The following is a 22,294-nucleotide window of genomic DNA, read 5'->3' on the forward strand; positions in this document are numbered from 1 at the left end:
AGCACTGACTCCAGCAGCTGTCCACTCCTTCTGAATCTTCCCCACATTTTTGAATGGGTTTTTTTTCACAATCTTGACCAGGCCGCGGTGATCCCTATCGCTTGTACACTTTTTCTGACCACAGTTTTTCCTTCCCTTTGCCTCTCCATTAATGTGTTTGGACACAGAGCTCTGAGAACAGCCAGCCTCTTCAGCAATAACCTTTTGTGTCTTTCCCTCCTTGTGCAATGTGTCGATGGTTGCCTTTTGGACAGCTGTCAAATCTGAAGTCTTCCCCATGTTTGTGTAGGCTTCAGAACTGGACTGAGAGACCATTTAAAGCCCTTTGCAGGTGTTTTGAGTTAATCAGCTGATTAGTTTGTGGCACCAGGTGTCTTCAAAATTTAACCCTTACACAATATTCTAATTTTGTGACACAGAATTTTGGACTTTCATTTGTTGCCACTTCAAATCATCAAAATTAAATGAAATAAACATTTGAATGCTTCAGTCTGTGTGCAATGAATAAATATAATGTACAAGTTACACCTTTTGAATGCAATTACTGAAATAAATCAAGTTTTTCAAAATATTCTAATTTACTGGCTTTTACCTGTATATATATATATATATATATATATATATACTGTATATACACATATGTATACATATACACATATATATATATATACATATACACATATATATATATATATATATATATATATATATATATATATATATATATATATATATATATATATATATATATATATATATATATATATACATATACATATATACATACATATACATATATACAGTATACACTACCGTTCAAAAGTTTGGGGTCACCCAAACAATTTTGTGGAATAGCCTTCATTTCTAAGAACAAGAATAGACTGTCGAGTTTCAAATGAAAGTTCTCTTTTTCTGGCCATTTTGAGCGTTTAATTGACCCCACAAATGTGATGCTCCAGAAACTCAATCTGCTCAAAGGAAGGTCAGTTTTGTAGCTTCTGTAACGAGTTAAACTGTTTTCAGATGTGTGAACATGATTGCACAAGGGTTTTCTAATCATCAATTAGCCTTCTGAGCCAATGTGCAAACACATTGCACCATTAGAACACTGGAGTGATAGTTGCTGGAAATGGGCCTCTATACACCTATGTAGATGTTCAGTGTTTCCCACACATTCATTTATTTGAGGCGGCCCGCCACGAAAGAATTACGTCCGCCACGACTCTGATTTTTGTTTTAGTAATGAGAAAAACACAGTGGACTTTGTATGCAAGTGATGCAAGGTGATGTGCAACTTACCTTTTTTGTGGTTTTCATGTTGCATTGGAGGTATTGTCTGTATTTGCATTATTGGCCTGTTCTTTCAACACAGGGTCTGAGACACAAAAAGGCACAGAGTCACTTCAACTGTCCTCACACATTAAAATGTGTGTTCACTGATATGTGGCAATGATTTGAGTTGATCTAGGAAAAGCATACGATTTTAAAATGCATTTTACAATGTTTAGTTTTATAGCAAGATTTGTAATAACTTCAATAATGTGCTACAAACAAAAGTAGGGGTGTGTCATGGCCTCCGCTGCTGTTAGTCTTTGCTGGTGGTCATAGCATAGCAGCTTGTCCAGTAGATCCAGAGCTTCTGGGCTCACCAGGCGCTGGTTCTCTTTTTGGATGAACTGCTGCCAATGCTTTCGTGTTTGCCTGAACACACAAAGAAGTGGCTTATTGGAATTGGTCATGTGTAGTCTGTGGTTGATGTTGTGGTGGAAATGCTATTGTTAATGTGTGTTGTAGTGGTTCTCGACATTTGCTTGAAGGTCATATTCATTTTGGCTCTTGAACCAGGGATGTTACGATCAGGGCTTTTAGCTGCTGATTTTGATGATCCATGAGTGAGATCGGCCAATACTAATACCGATCACCTGTATTACCTAGGGATGGGAATTGAAAAACAGTTCTTGTTGAGAACCCGCTTCCAGTGTTCCGATTCCTGGGAATCATTTGACAGTTTTGTTTACGATTTCCTTATCGATGATTTCCGTAACCATGCACTGCGCTGATCAGCAGCACAGATGTTATAATTATTTACCAGTTGGAGTGTGAATCGAAAACCGGTTCTTTTTCAGAACCGGCTCCCAGTGTATCAATTCCTTGGTATTGCTTGTCATTTTTTCAAACAATTCTCTTAACGATTTCTGCAGGTGGGAGTAATGTCATTACGCAACAACCTGTACGTAGTGACGTCAGACAGCAAAATGGCGCCAACGGCGGCAGAAACTCGCTACAGTCTTTTTACAATAAAACAATTGCAACAACGCTACTTGTAATAATTGCAAGGCTGTTATGTCATCAAAAAGAGGACATACAAGCAATATGCTGAAACGTAAATTAATTTTGCGTTTGAACCGCTATTATTTGCTGAATTGAAATAAATGCATTCTCGTTGAGATGAAAATGATGAGAGACAGATTCTGACTGGTTCCGAGGCGGACAGTACTTGCTCCAGTTCACGTCTGTTGCTATACAAATCTCACCAAGCATTGAATAAGTTTGTAATCAAAGGCTTGCATGCATTTTGCCACAGTAGATGTTCCCTTTTTTGATAGGTGAATGTTCAATTATCATCGGAGAAAAGTTGCAACTTTTCCTTCCAGCACATTTTCACTCAGTCAATTAGATTATACAGGTGAAACTAAAATAAAATAAAATATAATGTAAAAGTCCATTAATGTCAGCAGTTCACTTTCAGTTGGCTTACAGTTTTTGAAACCCCATATTTTGCTTTAAGGTTTTACTACTTACGTATTAAATACTAAACAATTTAGCTCCATCCCACCTTGCTGATTGTATATATGTCCCGGCAAGGAATCTGCGTTCAAAGAACTCCGGCTTATTAGTGATTCCCAGAGCCCAAAAAAAGTCTGCGGGCTATAGAGCGTTTTCTTTTCGGGCTCCAGTACTCTGGAATGCCCTCCCGGTAACAGTTAGAGATGCTACCTCAGTAGAAGCATTTAAGTCCCATCTTAAAACTCATTTGTATACTCTAGCCTTTAAATAGACCCCCCTTTTAGACCAGTTGATCTGCCGTCTCTTTTCTGCTCTGCCCCCCTCTCCTGCGTGGAGAGGTTATTAGGTGACCACAGACGAAGCGCTAACTGTTCAAAGTCGGTACCCAGGGTGGACCACTCATCTGTGCATCAGTTGGGGACATCTCTGCGCTGTTGACTATTTTCCACTCAAGATGATCCCCTGCTGGCCCCACTATGGACTGGACTCTCACACTATTAACTAGATCCATTCGACATCCATTGCACCGGTCGCCCAGGGGGAGGGTCCCCACATCTGCGGTCCCCCTGCAAGATTTCTCATTGTATCCCATTGGGTTTCTTGCCCTGATGTGGGATCTGAGCCGAGGATGTCGTTGTGGCTTGTGCAGCCCTTAGAGACACTAGTGATTCAGGGCTATATAAATAAACTTTGATTGATTGATTGATTGATATTTTCTAAGATTTTCAATTCAAGGTTTTTATAAATTGTAAGCCATAATCATCAAAATTATAACAAATCAAGGCTTGGCATATCTCACTTTGCATATAATGAGTTATCATCACATGTTACTAAATGTTAAATTATTGTGTAATTTCAACATATGAGTTATTTATTTATATATATTATTTATATATAAATTCTACAGAACAATATTTATTCCTTACATTTTCAAAAAAATATTTTTTTCAATGATACGTATGTGCCTCTTAAAACCTCACTGTTGGCTTTGTAAGGTAGTTACCTATAAACTAAACACAATTGATGCTAACCTTTTTGTTCTCAAATAAGAGTTGATAAGATAACCGAGAAAGAACAGAATCGTTAAGCAGAATTGAAAGTGAAATTGGAAAAGGAACAATCTTATCAATTCCCATCCCTATTCATGACAAAGGAAGATAACAGGGCGACTTGCAATACTTGCAAAGTGGATATTGCATCATATTGAGAAAATACTACCAGAAACATTAGCAGACACAGCATGTTACAACATTGAATGAATGACGTGTTTTCGATCCCCTTTGAGGCGGTGGCAAAATCAGCAAGTCACCTGCTGTTAATAATGCAGGTAAAACTGCCTATCATGTTAAAACATGCTATTATTACCTTTAAACGTGAAAGGAATGTTTCTCATGCATCACATGAAGAGACGGCGTCTGACCGGCAGTTTGCACGCCACCTTTCTAAGAGGTGTTCTCCACACCTGGAGACACCGTGATTAGTCATAAATATTGCATATGCTTCCTAAAAAACAAAATATACCTAATTTTCTGCAAAATATTGGTCAATGTTTATAATTGATGGTTGAAAAATTGTACAGTTCTACTTGACTTGCTTGTACTGTATTTGTCTTTGACTGACATACTTATACTTACTTTTGAGCGATCAGCATAAATAATGTATATACATTTAAAAAAACAAAAACTTTTCAATTTTATTTGAAAAATGTTAAACATATTTCTAAACGTTTTTGTGTAATTTGTCACAAAATACTTTATGTTGTATTTTCTTTATTACTCCGGCTTCCTCTGACCTAAAAAAAATGCACCTGGAGATAGGTTGATTGGCAACACGAGTAGTTTTTTTTCACAGAATACTCACTCTTATTAAAGTAATTATTTAAATGACTAATTTTCACTTTAATTTGAGTCGTATTACTGCAAATTAAGAACAATTTGTGGCTACTTTACCCACCCTCAGCAAAGAGTAAAACCAGATAAATGATTAATTGCTACACACTTTGAATACAGTACGTACAATGTGATGTTGGTGGTATGACACAATGCCATGGTAATGTCAAAATTCTTATGATTCATTGTGTATTTTCCAATTTCAAAGGTCAAACTAACAGACAAAAGAGACTGCCAACACTCACTGTCCCAGGAGGTCTTTGAAGCGAGCGTCCAGTTCTATGTGATACTTCTGCAGGTAGCCAAAAAGCTCGTCTGTGCCAAGTACTTTTGCGATGCGGACCAACTAAAAGACAAGATTGCAACTTTTCTTACAGACAGCATGCTATATATTACAGTGCAATTAACAAGTAACTTGGAATTTTACTGTGTTCCTGATATTGTCAGTCAACTCATAGATTATAGTACATGGACAAATAAATGTAATTTATTATAATTATTGTGACATTTGGTAACTGAAAGTGAAAGAAAATATGGAATTATTCCCCAAATAGAAACTATAAAAGTATCTATTCTTCTGAGACATTCTAAATTACCTGTAGGATTTTTTGTCATCATCAGAATCAGAATCAGAAATACTTTAAATCCCCGAAGGTAAATTAAGATTTTCAGCACAATCCCATTCAAGATTAGACAAACATTACAGGGAGACAGAACAAAACAGTCATCAAGACTGACATAATTGATCTTTGCTGCAAAATCATAATGATACTTTATTTGGCATGTCACCTGATCACAGTTGTCCTGGCCACGAAAAAATGGCTCCTTCAAAAAGATCATGCTCGCCAACATACACCCAAGACTCCACATATCCAAACTATAGTCATACATCTGGCAGAATAGATACAAATGTTACATTACTAGGTAGAATATACTGCAAATAGCATGTAGCATTAGATTAAACAAACTCAGATGTTTTGCAGTGTGTATCCTTAAAAGCATATACCAGGTACCTTGTAATCCACAAGCAGCTCTGGGCCCTTGAAGTAGCGGGATGCCACCCTGACATTGTATTCCTGAGTGGGATGGTAAAATTCTGCCAACCCCCAATCAATAAGTCGCAGCTACAGCATAGATGTAAAAAAACAAAACAATAATGATTTAGTTCAAAATGTCATATTGTTTTTACAAAAGCGCCACACATTTAACGGTCTCATTCTTCAGATTATCGACTTTTTTTCTGTGGCAGAGAAATCAATATATTGTCGTAAAATAATGATAAATGAGTGAGCCATGTGAATGAGTTTAAGCATCAATTAGAGCATTCTACACCAATCAAGCCTCTTAAAATATATTCTACAGCCAAATATCACCTAGCTTTAAAATCATGCACAAAACACATGTAGACTGGCTGAACATACTGCCATGCACCCTTAAAGTACCAGTGTAATGAAAAATCAAGTGGACTTTATATGCAAAATTGTGTTTTAGTGTATCCGTTAAACCAATCGTATTTCCAATCCGCCAAGTATGTGAAAATACAGTCTAAACGTCATAAAGTGCCACAATTTCAGACGGCCATTTTGAATATTCCGGTCCGAATGTCTTCAGCAATTTCCGTAGATTGGTGTTAGATGACGTCATGGTGGGAACTTGTTTGCACTCTGCCCATATCAGCAGATCAGTCATACTGGAAATATGCAAACATTGGAAATAGATGTGCGGTCTATCACTCTTAATACTTAATACTTATGTAAGACAAGAACACATATGTTCTTTTTTATGCATTCAAAATCCTAAATAAATAAAAAGTCTGCTAACAATTAAGACAATAGGGGCTCCTCTGTTACGCCCACACAACTCTCTGAATAACCACCCAAACCCGCCAACAGTATTCCATTTACATATAGTGACCCCAATATTAACCAAATATTAGCGGTATTGTTATTAAAAGCGCTAACGCAGACAAAATATTTATTAGCGGTGCATCGACAAAGAGAGCTAACTAGCTTATGCTGCTATATTGAGTCGGCTGGCGTCATGCTACTGTTGGTGTTGCATCACGTCTCAACTGGTGGAAGTTGATTCTAGATTATAAATCATGCCTCTCAATGGGAGGATTTAGCCAGAAATAGATAAATTGTTAATTTGTGACATTCAATTTACATACTGATACCGAAAGTAAGACACGACAACTGAAGACGATGTATGCAGGCAGCAGCTTTTCCTTTTAACCCTTCGTGTGTGTCATTTAAATGGGAAATAAGAACAACCTTTGAGTCTGCATCCTTGTAAGAGCAGTCATTGCACAGTAAGTGATCTAGTTTGTATTTCTTGTTCAGCACTTAGCAATAGTGCTACATGACGCTTATGTTTCATTGAAGGGGAACTGCATTTTTTTTTTACATTTTGCCTATCGTTTACAATCATTATGAAAGACATGACGACAGATTGATTTTTTTTACGCATTCTAACTTGTACATAAAAGTCCACTTACAGTGGAGCCACTTGGAGCTCCTCTATTTCGCCCATAAAATTCAATAAATAACCATTCAAAAAGCGCCAACAATACTCCATTTACATTTCGTGATTTGAATATTAACCAAGTATTAGTGATATTGTTATTGTAAGCGGTCAAGCAGACAAACTATTTATAGCGGCGCCGTGTTTACTTCCGTGTGTGCCTATGTTTACATCATCTAGTGGTCTGCTGTTTCCTTGCTTCCCGTAATTTTTGCTAGAACATAAGTCATGCATCTCACTTGGAGATGCAGGAGTAGATAATCCAACAAGTTGGTACACTTTGACAGCCATTTAGGACCGAAACTGGCGAGGAAGACATCCTCCCCCTGTTATCTTTCAAAATGGCTTGTGAATCTCCATGAGGTATACAACCATTTGGATCATATCTATTTATATCCAGTGGAGCCTCCTATCCAGTACCACTGAGTAGACCTCACCAGGAAGGCTTAGGAGTGTGATCCCACGATAGTTGGAACACACCCTTTAGTCCCCCTTCTTTTTAAGAAGAGGGACTGCAGAGTCTCGTCAAAAAAGACAGCTCCGCAGCATCCACAAACTAAAGGAATTTCGGGCAAATCTCATCCGCCACTGAGGATCTTTTTGACTACCTCAGTCTCTGTTCCTCACAGGAAGACGTGTAAATAAGATTAAGGAGGTCTTCAAATTATTCCTTATACCGGAAAACATTGATCATGTAGGGAAATCCAGCGGAGAGTGCTCCGAGAGTATATATCAACTGCCTGATTTTGGCGGTTGGCTCCCTGTATGACCGGTGTCACAGCTTGGTCCGCATTGCCGGCAGTCAGTCAAACCCATGAGGGACTTTGCCAGGGCTGCCCTTTGTCACAAATTCTGTATGGACAGAATTTATGTGTGCAGTCAGTTTGTTGAGGGGATCAGGTGGCAGGATTGGATCTCTGCTTTTTGCACAGGATGTGGTCCTGCTGGCTTAATCGGGCTGTGATCTTCAGCTCTCACTTCCAGTTCGCTGCCAAATGTGAAGCAAATAGCATCAGAAGCAGCACTTCCAAGTCAAAGTCCAAGATTCTCACTCTTTAAAAGGGTGGAGTGCCATATCTGGGTCGGGGATGAGATCCTGCCCTACGTAGAGGAGTTCAAGTACCTTAGGGTGTTGTTCATGAGTAAGTAAAGAATAGATTGTAAGTTGGGAAGGCGGATTAGTGCAGCATCTGCAGTGATGTGGACTCTGCATTAGTCCGTCATGGTGAAAAGAGAGCTGAGCCAAAATCTAAAGCTCTCAATTTATCTGTCGATATACGTACCTACCCTCACATATGGTCATGAGCTTTGGGTAGTGACCGATAAAACAAGATTGCGGGTACAAGCGTTTGTAATGAGGTTCCTCGGTAGGGTGTCAGGGCTCTTCGTAAGAGATAGGGTGAGAAGCTCTGTCATTCAGGAGGAACTCAAGAGTAAAGCCGATGCTCCTCCACATCGAGAAGAGCCAGACTAGGTGGCTCGGGCATCTGGTCAGTATGACCCCTGGACGCCTCCCTGGGGAGGTTCAACTCTCAACTGTTCGTAAGCATAACAACATACAAGCTCTCTTGTGAGATTTAAGATTATTACGTATCTAAAGGATTACCATCTTTGTTTTTCCTTTTTTTTGGGATTCCACCAAAGGTGGTCACCAATGATTATAAAGATGCCAAATATGATAGGACCATACAATAGAAATGGAAATGGACCTTATTGTGATGTAGGAGAGCAGTACCGGCTGTTATCTACAATACAGATTACAAACAACCTCTAAAGGCGAATATCAGACCTACAATACGATGGGAAGATATATTTTTAAAATGTCTCAGTGTTTGGTGTGTTTTGACTTTGTGGATTACTTTAAAGTTGTTCTTCTTATTCCGAATGGTTATTTACAGTATATTATTAATAGCTGGTTGGGGGAGAGACAATATTGATTATACAACTCATCCAGGTTGGCCATCATCCAAAGTCCCTTACGATTGAAATTGAGTAACACGCTGACAACCTGTGGTAATGACTATAATTACAATAGAAAGTGAACAAAGTCAAAGCACCTTCTTCAGCTGGTGGTCGATCATTACATTGTGAGGTTTCACATCTCTGTGCATGATGCCCATACTGTGGCAGTAGTCCAGAGCCTTAAGAGACAAAGAACATGTAGATAACACAAAGTATACATTGTATGCTGACATTTCTAAAGGAAACATTACAGAGAACTCAGACCATCAACTGTGTACTAAATGTATTCTAAGATATTTTGGTCCCAGCACACTTTTTAAGAATGACTGCTACAGTAATCGACTTTCCCTGGTGGTCCTTCTCTATCGTGTAATGTGTATTTAACAGGGGAATGCCGGTACTGCACCGTTACGGCTCGGTGCGTACCTCTGTATTATGGTGACAGTTTGTTTAAATTTGGTACAGCAAGGGTACAAATTACAAAACATAAGCCTGCTTAGCTTTTTTAAGCAAATAAGAAAGAAAATAGCACTGTCAAATGATTCAGTAATTTGAATCACACCTTCGAATTTTGATTAATTATGATTAATCATAACAGCTATTTGCCTGCATTACTTAAATTAACTTAAAAAAAGACCATGATATTTTGATACAAATACAATTATATTGTCAGAATGTCAAAGACAAACTTTAAAAAAAAAAAAGTTTTACTTGAATGCACGTAATTTGCTCAATAACTTATAACAGTTATAAAGTATGACATACAAATTTTAAAACAATTCGGCAATAATATTGAAAATAGCTAATTAAGCAAAATTCACAAGTGAACGCACCAGTCAGTTTGTTTGTTTGTGATATGTGTTAATGCATTAACATTGACACCCCTAAACTGTATTATATACAGTCCAACGTCATCATTTACAGGGTTTCTTTTTAGGAAAGTGAAAACTTTGTCTTTACCTGTAATTATTTTCCAAGACTTTTCTTCTTAATTTTTACTTACTTTTTTCTGCCCATTTTTGCTGTTTATTCAATTTATCAAGGAGTTTGAATTGCATTTGATTTGTTTAAAAATTAAAAAATAAAGTCAACTATACCGATTGTAATGCTAATTTGAAACATATTCATGTAAGCAACAAACAGACACAAATATATTATTTTACCTTGAGAAGCTCATAAATGTAGTAACGGATATCATGGTCAGTCAGCTTCTGGTAAAGCTCCTGTGGATTGCAGTTGGTACCAGCAATTCAGACACAAAATCATGGATGGTCATAAAGTGTGTTTGATTAGTACCTTAAAATCTGTGTTTTTGATGTACTCAAAGACAAGTGCTGGTGTTCTAGACTGCAAAGAGAGGACAACACAAGCCTTAACTGAGAGCAGCAAGTCAATCAGTTTTATCACATGGCTGTGACAAACAATTATTGACTTATGGGCAATTAGTTAACTAATACATGATGATGGCCACATATTCCTAACCAATCTTGCTCAGATTTTAGAGATATGGTTGTCTGAAGTTGTGTAACATATTTAGTGGTGATAGTTCAAACAGACTTATGGGATCAAACTTTAGGGATGTTTTTCACCTTTTGTTTTGCAATGGTACAACAAGTACCATTGCAAAGTACGCATTTCACACGACTCCAGGTGGTACTCATGATCACTCCATAAACAAACATACGGTGCATTGTTACAAGCATGACCTGATTTACATTATTGCTGCAACTAAAAAAAACGCAACGTATGGAATCGCAGGAATCAAACTCACCACAGGGTCTTTGACTGTGTCAACCAGGTGGATGATGTTGGTTCCCCCACGTAGATTTTCAAGAATTTTAATTTCCCGCTTGATCTTCTTCTTCTTGACAGGCTATGTTGAAAAAGGATTTTAAAGGGATTCATTGTCAGTAATATGAAAATACAGCCTCCCATTGGATAAATTACTGCATGGGTGTATATTAGGATCAGGGTAAATGATCGATTCTACGATGCATCATGATTGAGACTAGACAAATCTGAATCAATAGGCAAACATTTAAATATTGATTATTTAAGTATGTTGAATAAAGTAATTATATGTTTCCAAAAATGTGGAACTAGCCCCAACACACAAACCAAAACACAGCAGGAAAAAAGAAGTCATGCCAATAACTGTTGATAAAATAAAGAATAGGACATAAATAAAAATGTAAAATAATGAGATTACATTAAACATTACAGAGATGAACATTACAGCTGATGAACGACAAAAATCTAAATATGAGGAGCAACAAGAAGGCTTAAAAAATTGACTCACCTTGAGGATTTTCATGACTACTTTGTCGTTGTTGGGCACATTAATGGCTTCAAAAACCTCACTGTACTTCCCTCTCCCCAACTTGCGCACCAACTGGTAGTTGTCTTGATTACTGGGATACACAGAGGAAATCAATGTTAAAATAAATGGCCACCAAAGTAGAAGAGCCAAAGAGTTTCAATTGCTGTGATACAGGCGACCAGCCGGCTTACTTCCAGTTTGGCACATGTGCATCATAATCCCAGTACTCTTTGTTCTTCCATGTGTTGATATCGGTGTACACCCGAGCCTTGCTGTTGACCGCAGAGGATCCTGGCATTGCAAGTTTCACGGCACTTTGGTGAAGACTTTCAGCTTCCGCAGAATTTCCGTTGACTTGGTACTGGAGGGCAGCGCACTGATTCTCCTGAACAAGTGATTTTAAGGCTGTTTTGCTGGTTTTATTAATTGTTAAGGTTGAGTGTGCGCGCTGATAAGAAGTACCAGGCTGGTCTATTAGAGCTGTGGTGGAGACGGAAAGAGCGACAATGATGGAGTGTGTGATGCCCCTGAGCAGGATGTTAGGCCGGATGGGATGAAGACTCGCCAGCTGCAAGGGCACAAGACAGAAAAAAATATATACGAAGTACACAATTATAAACGTATTTTATTTAAATAACATTATGTCTTATTAGCTGGATTTGAGAACTATTTTCTACAAGTTTTACTCTCTTATAAACTTAATTACACTAAATGTGTTTGAATTTTACATCAGATTTAGACTTTTTTCAACTTTGTGTACGTATAAATAGTAGTCAGGACTTCCCACCGCAGGGGCGTTCAACGTGTGGCTCGCAGTTTATTTTTATTGGCCCACGAAACATTCTACAGCAGGAGTCCTCACTTGGCGGCTCGCGTGCCACATCTGGCCAAATATTTTAACTTGGCCAACCAAAAACATTAACCAAATCACTCAGTCTCACCAGGGAAGAGCTCATTCATGTACTACTTCCTCCGCTCTGCAGCGAGCGTGTCACAAATGCAGCAGCAGTTGAAGACGACGACTCAACTAAAGAAAGAAAATAAATTGGGCCTTTACACCACATGTTGGTGACTAGGTCTCTTTTTTTAATGAAGTACCACTGCAAATTAAGCCACCATGGGGCTAAAAAAAGTTGCAACTGCCAGCACTTTGATTAAGAAGGTGAGAAAAAATATTTAATTCCAAAAAGAACTTGGAGCAAAAGTGACATTAAATGTTCATTTATCCATTTCATTTATCATTTACAACAGTATTTCACATTGTTTACTGCATGTAAAACTGTAATTATTCTCTACAAAATGTGTTTTGTAAGAATATTTTTGGATTCACATGAATCAATGCCGACATTTGCAGTACCGCCCACCCAGTCACGTGCATTTATGTATCTCAGTTTTATGATAAACAGTATATCAGGTCCTTTAAACTAATTTTTATTGAAGGCCACATTGCAATTATAGCTGCCCTCACAGGGCCAAATGTAACAGTGAATGTAAACAGTGGGGGATGTGTTCATGTTTGTGGGAATTGAACATTATCATCACTTAGCTATAGCAGTAGTTTTCCACACCCAGTAATTAAATACTAGTTAGAACCTGATTGTTTATTTTTAAATACATGTATAATATCTTTGCTACACAATTTGCAAGGGCAACTGGTCTTGGTTATTGTCATTTTTAAAGATTGATGGATAACTTGCTTTGAAATCGTAAGTCAAGCAGACAAGCAGATATGTATGTGTTTATTTTTGATAACCATAAAAACAAACCGCTTGGAACATCAGATATTATTAAAGTACCCCGAAAGGGACACGCGGTAGACAATGGATGGATGGATAGAACATATGCAATTGCGCATGCAACATTTTCCGGTCAAAGTTGAAAGAACGAATACATTCAGCCAGAAAGTGCTTTCTTACTTCAAGCCTTTCACAGGCCACTTAAATGGTGAGGTGGACCACATTAGGATGTTGTGGAGGGCAACATGAAATGGCATGGCAGTCCCTGATAAAATTATGTGGCGGTCCACATTAGAATGATTTGGCAGGTCACATAAAATGATGTAGCAGGCCATTTATGGCCCCTGGGCCTTGAGTTTGATACCTGTGCGGTATATAATAAAATTGAGACGAACAATTTTAGTTTTTCAACATGTTTAATAGCTTAGCACATCTTGGCCCACAAATAATAATTTAAATATAAAATTTGGTTAGGATGTAAACAATATTAACCCCCTCTGCTCGATGACATTATTTTCACCCCCCAAAATAAGATACTACTTATTTAACTAGGCTGATTTGTTTAACGCAATTATGGTTTCTCGTTTTAAACTATTAGTGTTTGCAGTGTTTTACCGACATGACACGTTGAGTTAGCAAGCTGCTATAACTTGGAATAATGTATTAATATAATAGATGGGCAAAAGTGACCCTATGGTCATACAAGATGCTAAGGGAACATACCCTTGTGTTTCAAATCAACAGTAAGGCTCAAATTAATTGGCTAACCTCGTCGAGGAAGTGTCAAATCCCGTCGAAAGGAATATTAGCAATAGCTGCTAACAGTCGGCAGACCTGCTCTGTCAGTCCAACGATGCTGAAGCGCCACAGGCACGGACATTGTTGACACACGTAGAACTCTTCTTCAGCATTGGAAATTCTGAAGAATGGTGGCGGTACTTTTAGTGGAGACGAACTTCCTGTGATTAACCGGAACTAATCATTCATGCTTGGTGAGTGCATAGCTACATTTGAGTGCGCATCTACGAAAGTAGGCGTCGGCATTTTGAGTGCATAAGTGCGTTCACTTGAGCGCACTCGAAATTATAATGGCATGTGTTATTTCATACAGTACATTCCATTCTTACCCCCATCGTGCTGAGACAGCCGGGAGTCCAAATTGCGGCCCGGGGGCCTTTTTCGTCCAAAGTTCGTTTTTTTTGTTTTTGTTTAGCGCACTGCATAATCTAAAAACAATCTTAAATCATTGTTACATAGTAAACTAATTTGCTTTGTTTGCTAAGATATGGATGTTTAGACATCTTAGCATAATTGACTTGAGCAAAATGTGTCAAACGCCTGCTGTAGAAAAGGTTTTGATGCCTCCACTGTTAGAAAACAAAAGGCTGCGATATTTCTTAAGAATGAAGACATTTTATGTGTATCTGTATATTATTTAATTTCATTCTGTAATACCCTCTGATATCTACCTAGCTCAGGGGTGTCCCACTTTTGTATGCTGGTATGTCACTGTGTTACATTTTCTATATTAAAGATGATAAATCCAATCCAATGTAGGTCAAGGTATGCTAAGCTACCAAAACAAAACATCGGAGCTTAGAGTTATACGGTTGGTGACAAGTAAAATTAGCATACTATTTATATTTCAATCATCCATCCATCCATCCATTTTTTACCGCTTATTCCCTTCGGGGTCGCTGGAGCCTATATCTCAGCTACAATCGGGCGGAAGGCGGGGTACACTCTGGACAAGTCGCCACCTCATCGCAGGGCCAACACAGATAGACAACATTCAGACTCATATTGAATTAATAAGCAAAAGTTGTGCTAAAAATAGCCACTGAGCTGCACTTTGGACACTCATCCTAGTTAGTCCGGGGTTCTTCCAGTGGTGGTTTCAGCAATGGGTCACATGGGCAATTGTACAAGGGCGCCACAAGGATGAGGGGGAAAAAGATCAAGTCAAACCCATTGGGCGCAGAATTTGGGTCAACAATAAAGGTATGGAGCTTGGGGGTCTTGCACAGGGCGCGATTGAAGCTCAAACTGCACTGGGTTCATTCGATATACCAAACTGAGGCCTAATCATAAATTAGGGAATTCAGAAAACATTCTAAAACTTTTGAACAGTGGGGGATGTGTTAATGTTTGAGGGAATTGAACATTATTATCACTTATGTACAGCAGTAGTTTTCCACTCCCAGTAATGAAATACTAGTTAGAACCTGATTATTTATTTTTAAATAATTACACTAATTCAAATTCCCCCCTGTCATCCCATTATTTGAGAAGTACTAATGTAAAGCAACTTGGAAAACATGCCTCTGTAAATCTCAAATACAAATAACTGTAAAATAAATAGCAGTACACATAACAATGCATTAGAATCACACCCTACATAAAAGCAAACACTTATTTTCCTCAATGTGGTTTATTTTACATGTATGTGTACAGTATGAACAGGAGTCTATATGATACCCATTTGTGTAACTCCAGCATTCCATCAGCTCATTATTACCCTTTTGGAGTTTGAAGCCAAATTAAAGTGTGATACAACTAGTCCCACTCCAGCGGTTACCTTCTGTCCCCCCCAAAGCTTTCTTTAAATATACTGCAAAAAAAGTTGTAGGGAATATAGAAACTTCCCTTTGTATATATTTCACTTCATCCTCAGTGCTAAGAGACGCATACGTTGAACAACTTTGGGGTTGCTAGGAGTTATGTGCTCAGGTTGGACAGGGAATAAGTCCCATTACTCAATTTGGATTTACCACATGGTAATTTGCTACTTTCTTATAATTTACCCATATATAGCATTTGAAAGATGGTCAGATTAAATGTGATATTTCAAACTGAAACTTAAGTCCTTGCAAAATATCAGCAAGCTTATTAAAAGTCAAAAAACCAAAAAAGTAACAGAAGCACTACACATTTTCAGTTTACATGAGCGCATACACACACACAATCTATATTAACAGGGTAGACTATTCATTGAATCAGTAGTCATAAATATTACATTGTGCATGTTCTATTGCACATGTCAAGTGTTCATATGACATGATAGGTATGTGCTACCTAGTCGTTTAATACAAAGATGCAATAACACATTGTAGGACACAGGCTATACAGTTTCCACAAATCCACTTTTTTTTTTTTCTCATCTTCTTATGGTGTTTTCCTAAATAAACAAACGTATAATACAACAGTGATACTAAGTGTGATAAATAGTCATGCACAAACAGATGACACTACCTAAGTATGTGAAAAGATACTGCTGCACAGGGCCGTCGCTATGCGCTGATGGGAAGGACTGCTATACCGGACATGAAATTATTAAAACAAGATCTGTTTAAAAGAAAAACAAAGGCACATGGATGTCAGGGGCAATACACATGAGCACACATATAACAGCTGTCTTGCCATCCACAAGCGTAAACAATTAAAAAAAAACAGACTTTCACATGCAACCACAGAAAAAAGGTCCCACACAGTACTGTTCTTAGTCAAGACCCACATTTACATCACACGCCTTTTTTGCTCTTTAAGTCTTTACCTCAAATATAAACTAACTAAAGGATTCCTGATCCTGAGGTTTTGCTTTTTACTCAAAGGAGGTTAACATATTGGCTACTACAAATCATTAGACATGTTTCACAGGCGTGTTATATCCTATAAAAAGGTGAGCGCTGAGGCTGGCACACAAGTTTGATGTCCAAGCCTGCAGAACCTCACCGTTCACGGGATACATGGCGCTTCCGGGAAACTCTCACCTTCGGCCGTGTGCTGCACCGTGTGTTCCTGCAGCGCGGCGAGGTCCACAAACCGCTCGCCGCACCACACGCACTTAAACTGCGTCTCCCGCGAGTGCACGCTTTGATGCTTGGCCAGGTGCTCGCGTTGCTTGAAGCTCTTGTCGCAGCTCGCGCACTTGAACGGTTTCTCTCCGGTGTGGACGCGGCGGTGGCGTTGCAGCTCGGACGAGTACCTGAAGCGTTTCTCACAGTCGGGACATTTCAGCGGTTTCTCGCGGGTCGGGTCGCAGCGGTGCTGGACAAACTCTGAGGATGACACAAAGCGCTTGTCACACAGAGAGCATTTCAGCGGCTTCTCTGTGCAGTGAGTGTTTTGGTGGCGTTGCAGCGTCGAGTTCTTTTTGTAACCTTTGCCGCACACGTCGCACTTATAGGGCTTCTCTACTTCGCCGCCACATTTGTGCCTCAGCAGTTCTCCGGATTGGCTAAAAGACTTCTGGCAAGATGCACACTTAAATAAACTTTCCATACCGTGCACCTGTTGATGGTAAAGCAGGTGGGAGGGCTGAAGAAAGCCTTTATCGCAGAGATTACACTTGAAAGGGCGGTCAGCAGGATTTTTATGAGTGCGTCGGTGGCGTACAAGAGCATACTGCTGCTTGAAGCTCATCTGGCACTCCTCGCACTGGAATGGTCGCTCCTCAGAGTGAGTGCGTTCGTGCTGCCGCAGGTCCGACGGCCGCTTGAAGCTCTTCCCGCACGACCCACAGCGAAAGGGCCTCTCTCCTTCGGGCTGGCATTGATGGTGCAGGAGCTCGGACGACTCCTTAAAGTGCATTTCGCACAAATTGCACTTGAACAGGTGCTCGCCTGAATGGGCGTACATGTGGCGCACAAGGTGAGAACGGTGCTTAAAGCTCTTCTCACACACAGCACACTTATATGGCCGCTCTGAGCTGTGTGTGCGTTGATGGTGCGCCAGATGTGAGGACTGGCTGAAGCTTTTATCACATGTGTCACATTTGTACGGCTTCTCACCTGTGTGTACCCTTTCGTGGCGGGTCAGCTCTGACAAATGCCGGAACGATTTATGGCACACTGAGCACTTGTATGGCCTATCTGGTGCAGAGGCCTCAAAAGCAGGCGGGGATGAGGCACTGATTGCTGCACCGCCACCAGATGTCTCCCCAGTGGACGGCTGCTGAGGATTGGCTGCAGACGAGGTGGGAGTGACATTTCCAGAGCCGGGACGGTAAGTTTTTTCACAAATGGAGCACTTCATTGGGTTGTTGCCATTGCCGTGGGAGTTGTGATGCTGGGCCAAAGAGGTGAGCAAGGAGAATCCCATCTTACACACTCCACAGACAAAAGGTTTCTGTTCCACCTGGACACACTGATGCTCTAGGAGGTCCGTGGCCTGGCTGAAGATCTTCATGCACTGTGTGCACTGGAAGGACCGGTCTTGGGTCACCATGCACTGGTGTTCATGCGGATTGGCCAAGTGAGAGATGTCATGGCCGCAGGCTCCACACTTGTGTCTTTCATCCGCTATCTGCATGGAGGGCTGTTGCGATTGTACTACATGCTGCTGGCCCAGCTGCTGCTGCTGCAGAGAGGAGTCTGGTTGAAGGACAACTCCATACACAGTGCAGGCCAGAGTGGTGTCCGTCGTCTGAGGAAGCGTGTGAACTACAGAAGGTGGAGCCACCACATGCTGCTGCTGCTGCTGCTGCTGCTGCCACGCCTCTGTCATCATTCCACTTTCCATTCAAGGATTCAGAATTTCGGATGATGAGGTTTATAGTGCCACACACAGCAGACTGATTTGGAGTCTTAAATGTGGGATGTACACGTCCTTGAAGATAAACATGAGACCTGGAGGGAACACATGACAATTGGAGAATTAGAAGGCAAACGCCGCTGCACTGATGTGATGCACAGAAACACAGACTAACCCCTAAATTCCACAAGATGCGTACCGGCAGCGGAATGTAGCCGCCACAAAACTGCACCACCATCTGCCGTACAGCAAGCTCCACCGCTGTTCTGTTGCGACTTCGACGTGCAGCGAAATAGCGCGGACTGTTATGAGATCTCGCAACTCCACGCATTATCACGTTGTAAAGAAAACACTAAAGTAAACACTGTGTAACATCTCAACCTTTGCTGTCCATCAATGCCCACAGACAGGTGCGTTTGTGAAGGCATTGACTTGACGTGACTCGTGGAAAAGACGCCCGTTTTGCCTTGCAGAACAACAAACATTTTTTTGTAGCAAGCAACAACACAACCGTAAGATCATCCCCAGCGAGCGTTGTGCACACACACACGCACATACATACATTTCATTGAACTCCTACAAACCACTCCCCTGCTTCCCAACCCCCCGTATCAGCTGGTATTTGACACAGGCCCCCATATAGCTCCCTGGGATATACCTGTTTTTGGTTCAGCTGGTATTTGAGACAGGCCCCCATATAGCTCCCTGGGATATGCCTGTTTTTGGTTCTTAAATGTTGAACCTCAAGAATTGGCATGTCCTCATCCATTTGTGCCAACAAGGTGAAATTCCATCCTTTGACAAGTTGACTTCATGTTTTAGTCCCCACCAGTTAAGATGTTTTAAACTATAAAATACGATCCGCCTTGAAGACAGCCTATTTCATTTTGAAAGTAAACCGGATACTTTGTTTTGTGTTTGTGCATGACTTTCTATCCAACACTAGCAGAACTTAGCTAAATTGAACAGATTCATTACAGTGACCGGCAAATATAAGAAGATCTGCGGATATTTAGCGGAGGGACGTGGAACGTCACCGCCATGTTGGTGCCGTTCCAGAGGTGGCGGAAACGGACACATTGACTTGGATTAAAACGGAAAGAGTCTGCGATGGCGTTCCGCTGCCGTTTATCATCCTGTGGAAATCAGGGGTTATATGAAGTCATACAACTGCTCAATAATGTACATAAAAACGCTTATTAGACATGTAATGGCGCAAGTTATAACTTAAAAGTAAGATACAATGTGAGGTCATTATGAAAATTGTCAAAGTTTAACATCTAACAATTAACATATTTTAGCTAATCTAACATTTTGGAAGTCATTATGTGAGTGTTTTTTTTAATACACATTAAAAGCAGTTTGACTAATAAACAATGCCGCTATCAAGCTCGGCCCTATTTCCTGATTTCAACTGCCAAAACACCTCAATGTAATGGTTGCTTTAAGAGCAAGCTCAAGAAATAAACGTAGTAAAATACGACGCTACGTTTTAAAAATAGCTTTTCTGAGCTTACGCCTATGAAAAAAGTTAATGAATAGCGATTTAATAAAAAATTTAAAAAAAACACACCAGTTTGTAGCTAGTGTGTAGCTAATAGCCAGTTAGCAGCTAACAGCTAGCAGCTAGTTACAGGAACGTTAACAACTGCACCGCCTTCACTATTGTAGCCTGCCATCTCCCCCTAGCTACAACATCTGATCCTCCATTTACCAGTAAAAGTAACACAATTCACACAACAAAAAAGGACGTAAGCGACGCCCAGAAGCTATCGCCGCTTTGCCCGATCTGGCTTTTTATGAAAGGCCAGATTGACTGGTCCACCGTTAGACGTGAGCCTCGACGGAGAACTGACCCCGAATCCAAACTAGCTAGGCCTCCCCCGAGCACCGAGCTGCAGCCGCGGTTCTCATGTCTTAAAATGCGATAAATGTGCAAACAGTCATTCAACAAAACCTACCGGGTTCGCTTATAGGTGTTTTTCTTTGCAGTCTTCGGACTGGCGCCGACGACATTCGCGGTAAGTGGGGGTCGGAGGACCGGCGGTAGAAGGGATGCGGTAGAAGCCAGACGCCATCCTCCCGCTGACGGACGAACACCGGAAACCGCCACGCAGGGAGTTGTCGCCGCCGTGCCGGTGCGGCTGTGACCGCTCCACGGTGCGAGTGCGCTACACAGCACCGGTTGGGTGAAGAGATGAGACCGACGGCTCGGTTTGTCCGAAGAACAATCTAACAAAGACGACCAGGAGCTGCTGGAGACATATTACACGTTTTTACAACAAAACACTAGGGGGTAGTGTTTCACCCGTTCTACTTAACTGACATATTTACAGCTAGACCTCAGCACAGACAGCAGTAAGTAGAGGTGTAAAAAACAATAAAGAATTTAGCAAGGCTCTAATGGGATATCTTAAGATCACAGGTTTAATACTTAAAGTATAGTTTTTTTGTTTTTTTATTTTTATGATTATTATTTTTTTCTTTTTCTCTACGCTTTTGTTATGTGTGCTTTTGTGTAAATATATATTTGATATGTATACACTAACATAGTCTGTAACCTAAGTACTCACCCTGAGGATACACACTCCAGTACAGTAGGTGGCGGTTTGCACCTATAACGTTGGTTGCGACCCGCCATAAAATGAAGAAGAAGAAGTAGAGGCGTAACGATTTGATTCCGAATTTGTGGTTGCCGATACGATTCAGGTACGATACTTTTTTTTTAGAACAATACCGGGGCTGCAACTAACAATTCATTTGATAATCGATTAATCTGCCGATTGTTATGTCGATTAATCGATTAATAATCGGATAAAAGAGACAAACTACATTTCTATCCTTTCCAGTATTTTATTGAAAAAAAACAGCATACTGACACCATACTTATTTTGATTATTGTTTCTCAGCTGTTTGTACATGTTGCAGTTTATAAATAAAGGTTTATAAAAAAAAATAATTAAAAAATAAAAATGCCTCTGCGCATAGCATAGATCCAACGAATCGATGACTAAATTAATCGCCAACTATTTTTATAATCGATTTTAATCGATTTAATCGATTAGTTGTTGCAGCCCTAAACAATACCATTCAGTGAGTTGAGATCGATTCAGTAACTTTAGCAAAAATATTTCAACCAGTGTGACAACGAAATAAATACTGGATACTGAACACGACAGGCGAAGTTATACAAAAATTATAGATAGAAAAAAAGCAAGTAAACAGTTAATGGCCAATACATTAACATTGTATTTAAATAAAACGCAACCAACACTGTAGGTTTGAATAAGAGAAAATTGTTTCTTCTCTCATTTTCAACGTTCAAGACATGTCAATTAAAATACAGTAACCAACATTTTAGTGATAGATGTACCTGCTACTTCTACTTTTGTTTTTCAAAATAAAAATAATACAATATTATGGGGTAACGATTGTAAAAGTTCAGGCACACTTTTGTAGCAGATATATTTCTCGCATTTAGCTCACTTTTCTCACATTTAACTCACTTTTTTCACATTTAACACATTTTTCTCACATTTAGCTTG

General features: G+C 39.8%; 2 protein-coding genes across 4 annotated transcripts in view; both read right to left on the reverse strand.

Moving 5' to 3' along the window:
* The window catches only part of LOC133636975 (casein kinase II subunit alpha'-like), a 25,436-nt gene extending 11,187 nt beyond the window's left edge, over window positions 1–14,249 (reverse strand). The window contains exons 1-13 of one of the 3 annotated variants that reach the window (XM_062030451.1): window positions 13,986–14,249; window positions 11,944–12,049; window positions 11,673–11,866; window positions 11,461–11,572; window positions 10,933–11,034; window positions 10,458–10,508; window positions 10,325–10,384; window positions 9,257–9,340; window positions 5,690–5,800; window positions 5,466–5,567; window positions 4,922–5,022; window positions 1,553–1,701; window positions 1,300–1,375 (exon numbers count right to left, since the gene is read on the reverse strand). In XM_062030451.1, the coding sequence (XP_061886435.1) occupies window positions 1,314–1,375; window positions 1,553–1,701; window positions 4,922–5,022; window positions 5,466–5,567; window positions 5,690–5,800; window positions 9,257–9,340; window positions 10,325–10,384; window positions 10,458–10,508; window positions 10,933–11,034; window positions 11,461–11,572; window positions 11,673–11,779 (1,041 nt within the window). In that variant the 5' untranslated portion in view covers window positions 11,780–11,866; window positions 11,944–12,049; window positions 13,986–14,249 and the 3' untranslated portion in view covers window positions 1,300–1,313. Of the gene's footprint in view, window positions 1–1,299; window positions 1,376–1,552; window positions 1,702–4,921; window positions 5,023–5,465; window positions 5,568–5,689; window positions 5,801–9,256; window positions 9,341–10,324; window positions 10,385–10,457; window positions 10,509–10,932; window positions 11,035–11,460; window positions 11,573–11,672; window positions 12,050–13,985 lie in introns of all 3 variants that reach the window. The other 2 variants (XR_009822794.1, XM_062030450.1) reach the window with 2 other exon arrangements.
* A 1,392-nt stretch (window positions 14,250–15,641) lies between these two features.
* Window positions 15,642–21,056, reverse strand: LOC133636926 (zinc finger protein 319-like). Its single transcript, XM_062030447.1, has 2 exons — window positions 20,711–21,056; window positions 15,642–18,844 (listed from the first exon to the last, which is right to left on the reverse strand). The coding sequence occupies exon 2, from the start codon at window positions 18,735–18,737 to the stop codon at window positions 16,953–16,955; it is 1,785 nt and encodes a 594-aa protein (XP_061886431.1). The 5' UTR covers window positions 18,738–18,844; window positions 20,711–21,056; the 3' UTR covers window positions 15,642–16,952.
* Between the last annotated feature and the right edge of the window lie 1,238 nt (window positions 21,057–22,294).

The sequence above is a fragment of the Entelurus aequoreus genome, linkage group LG02, assembly GCF_033978785.1.
Source record: "Entelurus aequoreus isolate RoL-2023_Sb linkage group LG02, RoL_Eaeq_v1.1, whole genome shotgun sequence".
Taxonomy (NCBI): domain Eukaryota; kingdom Metazoa; phylum Chordata; class Actinopteri; order Syngnathiformes; family Syngnathidae; genus Entelurus; species Entelurus aequoreus.

What these genes read in the sequence shown, in the direction of transcription:
- LOC133636926 (XM_062030447.1), bottom strand. Translation starts at nt 18,737, where the DNA reads ATGGAAAGTGGAATGATGACAGAGGCGTGGCAGCAGCAGCAGCAGCAG.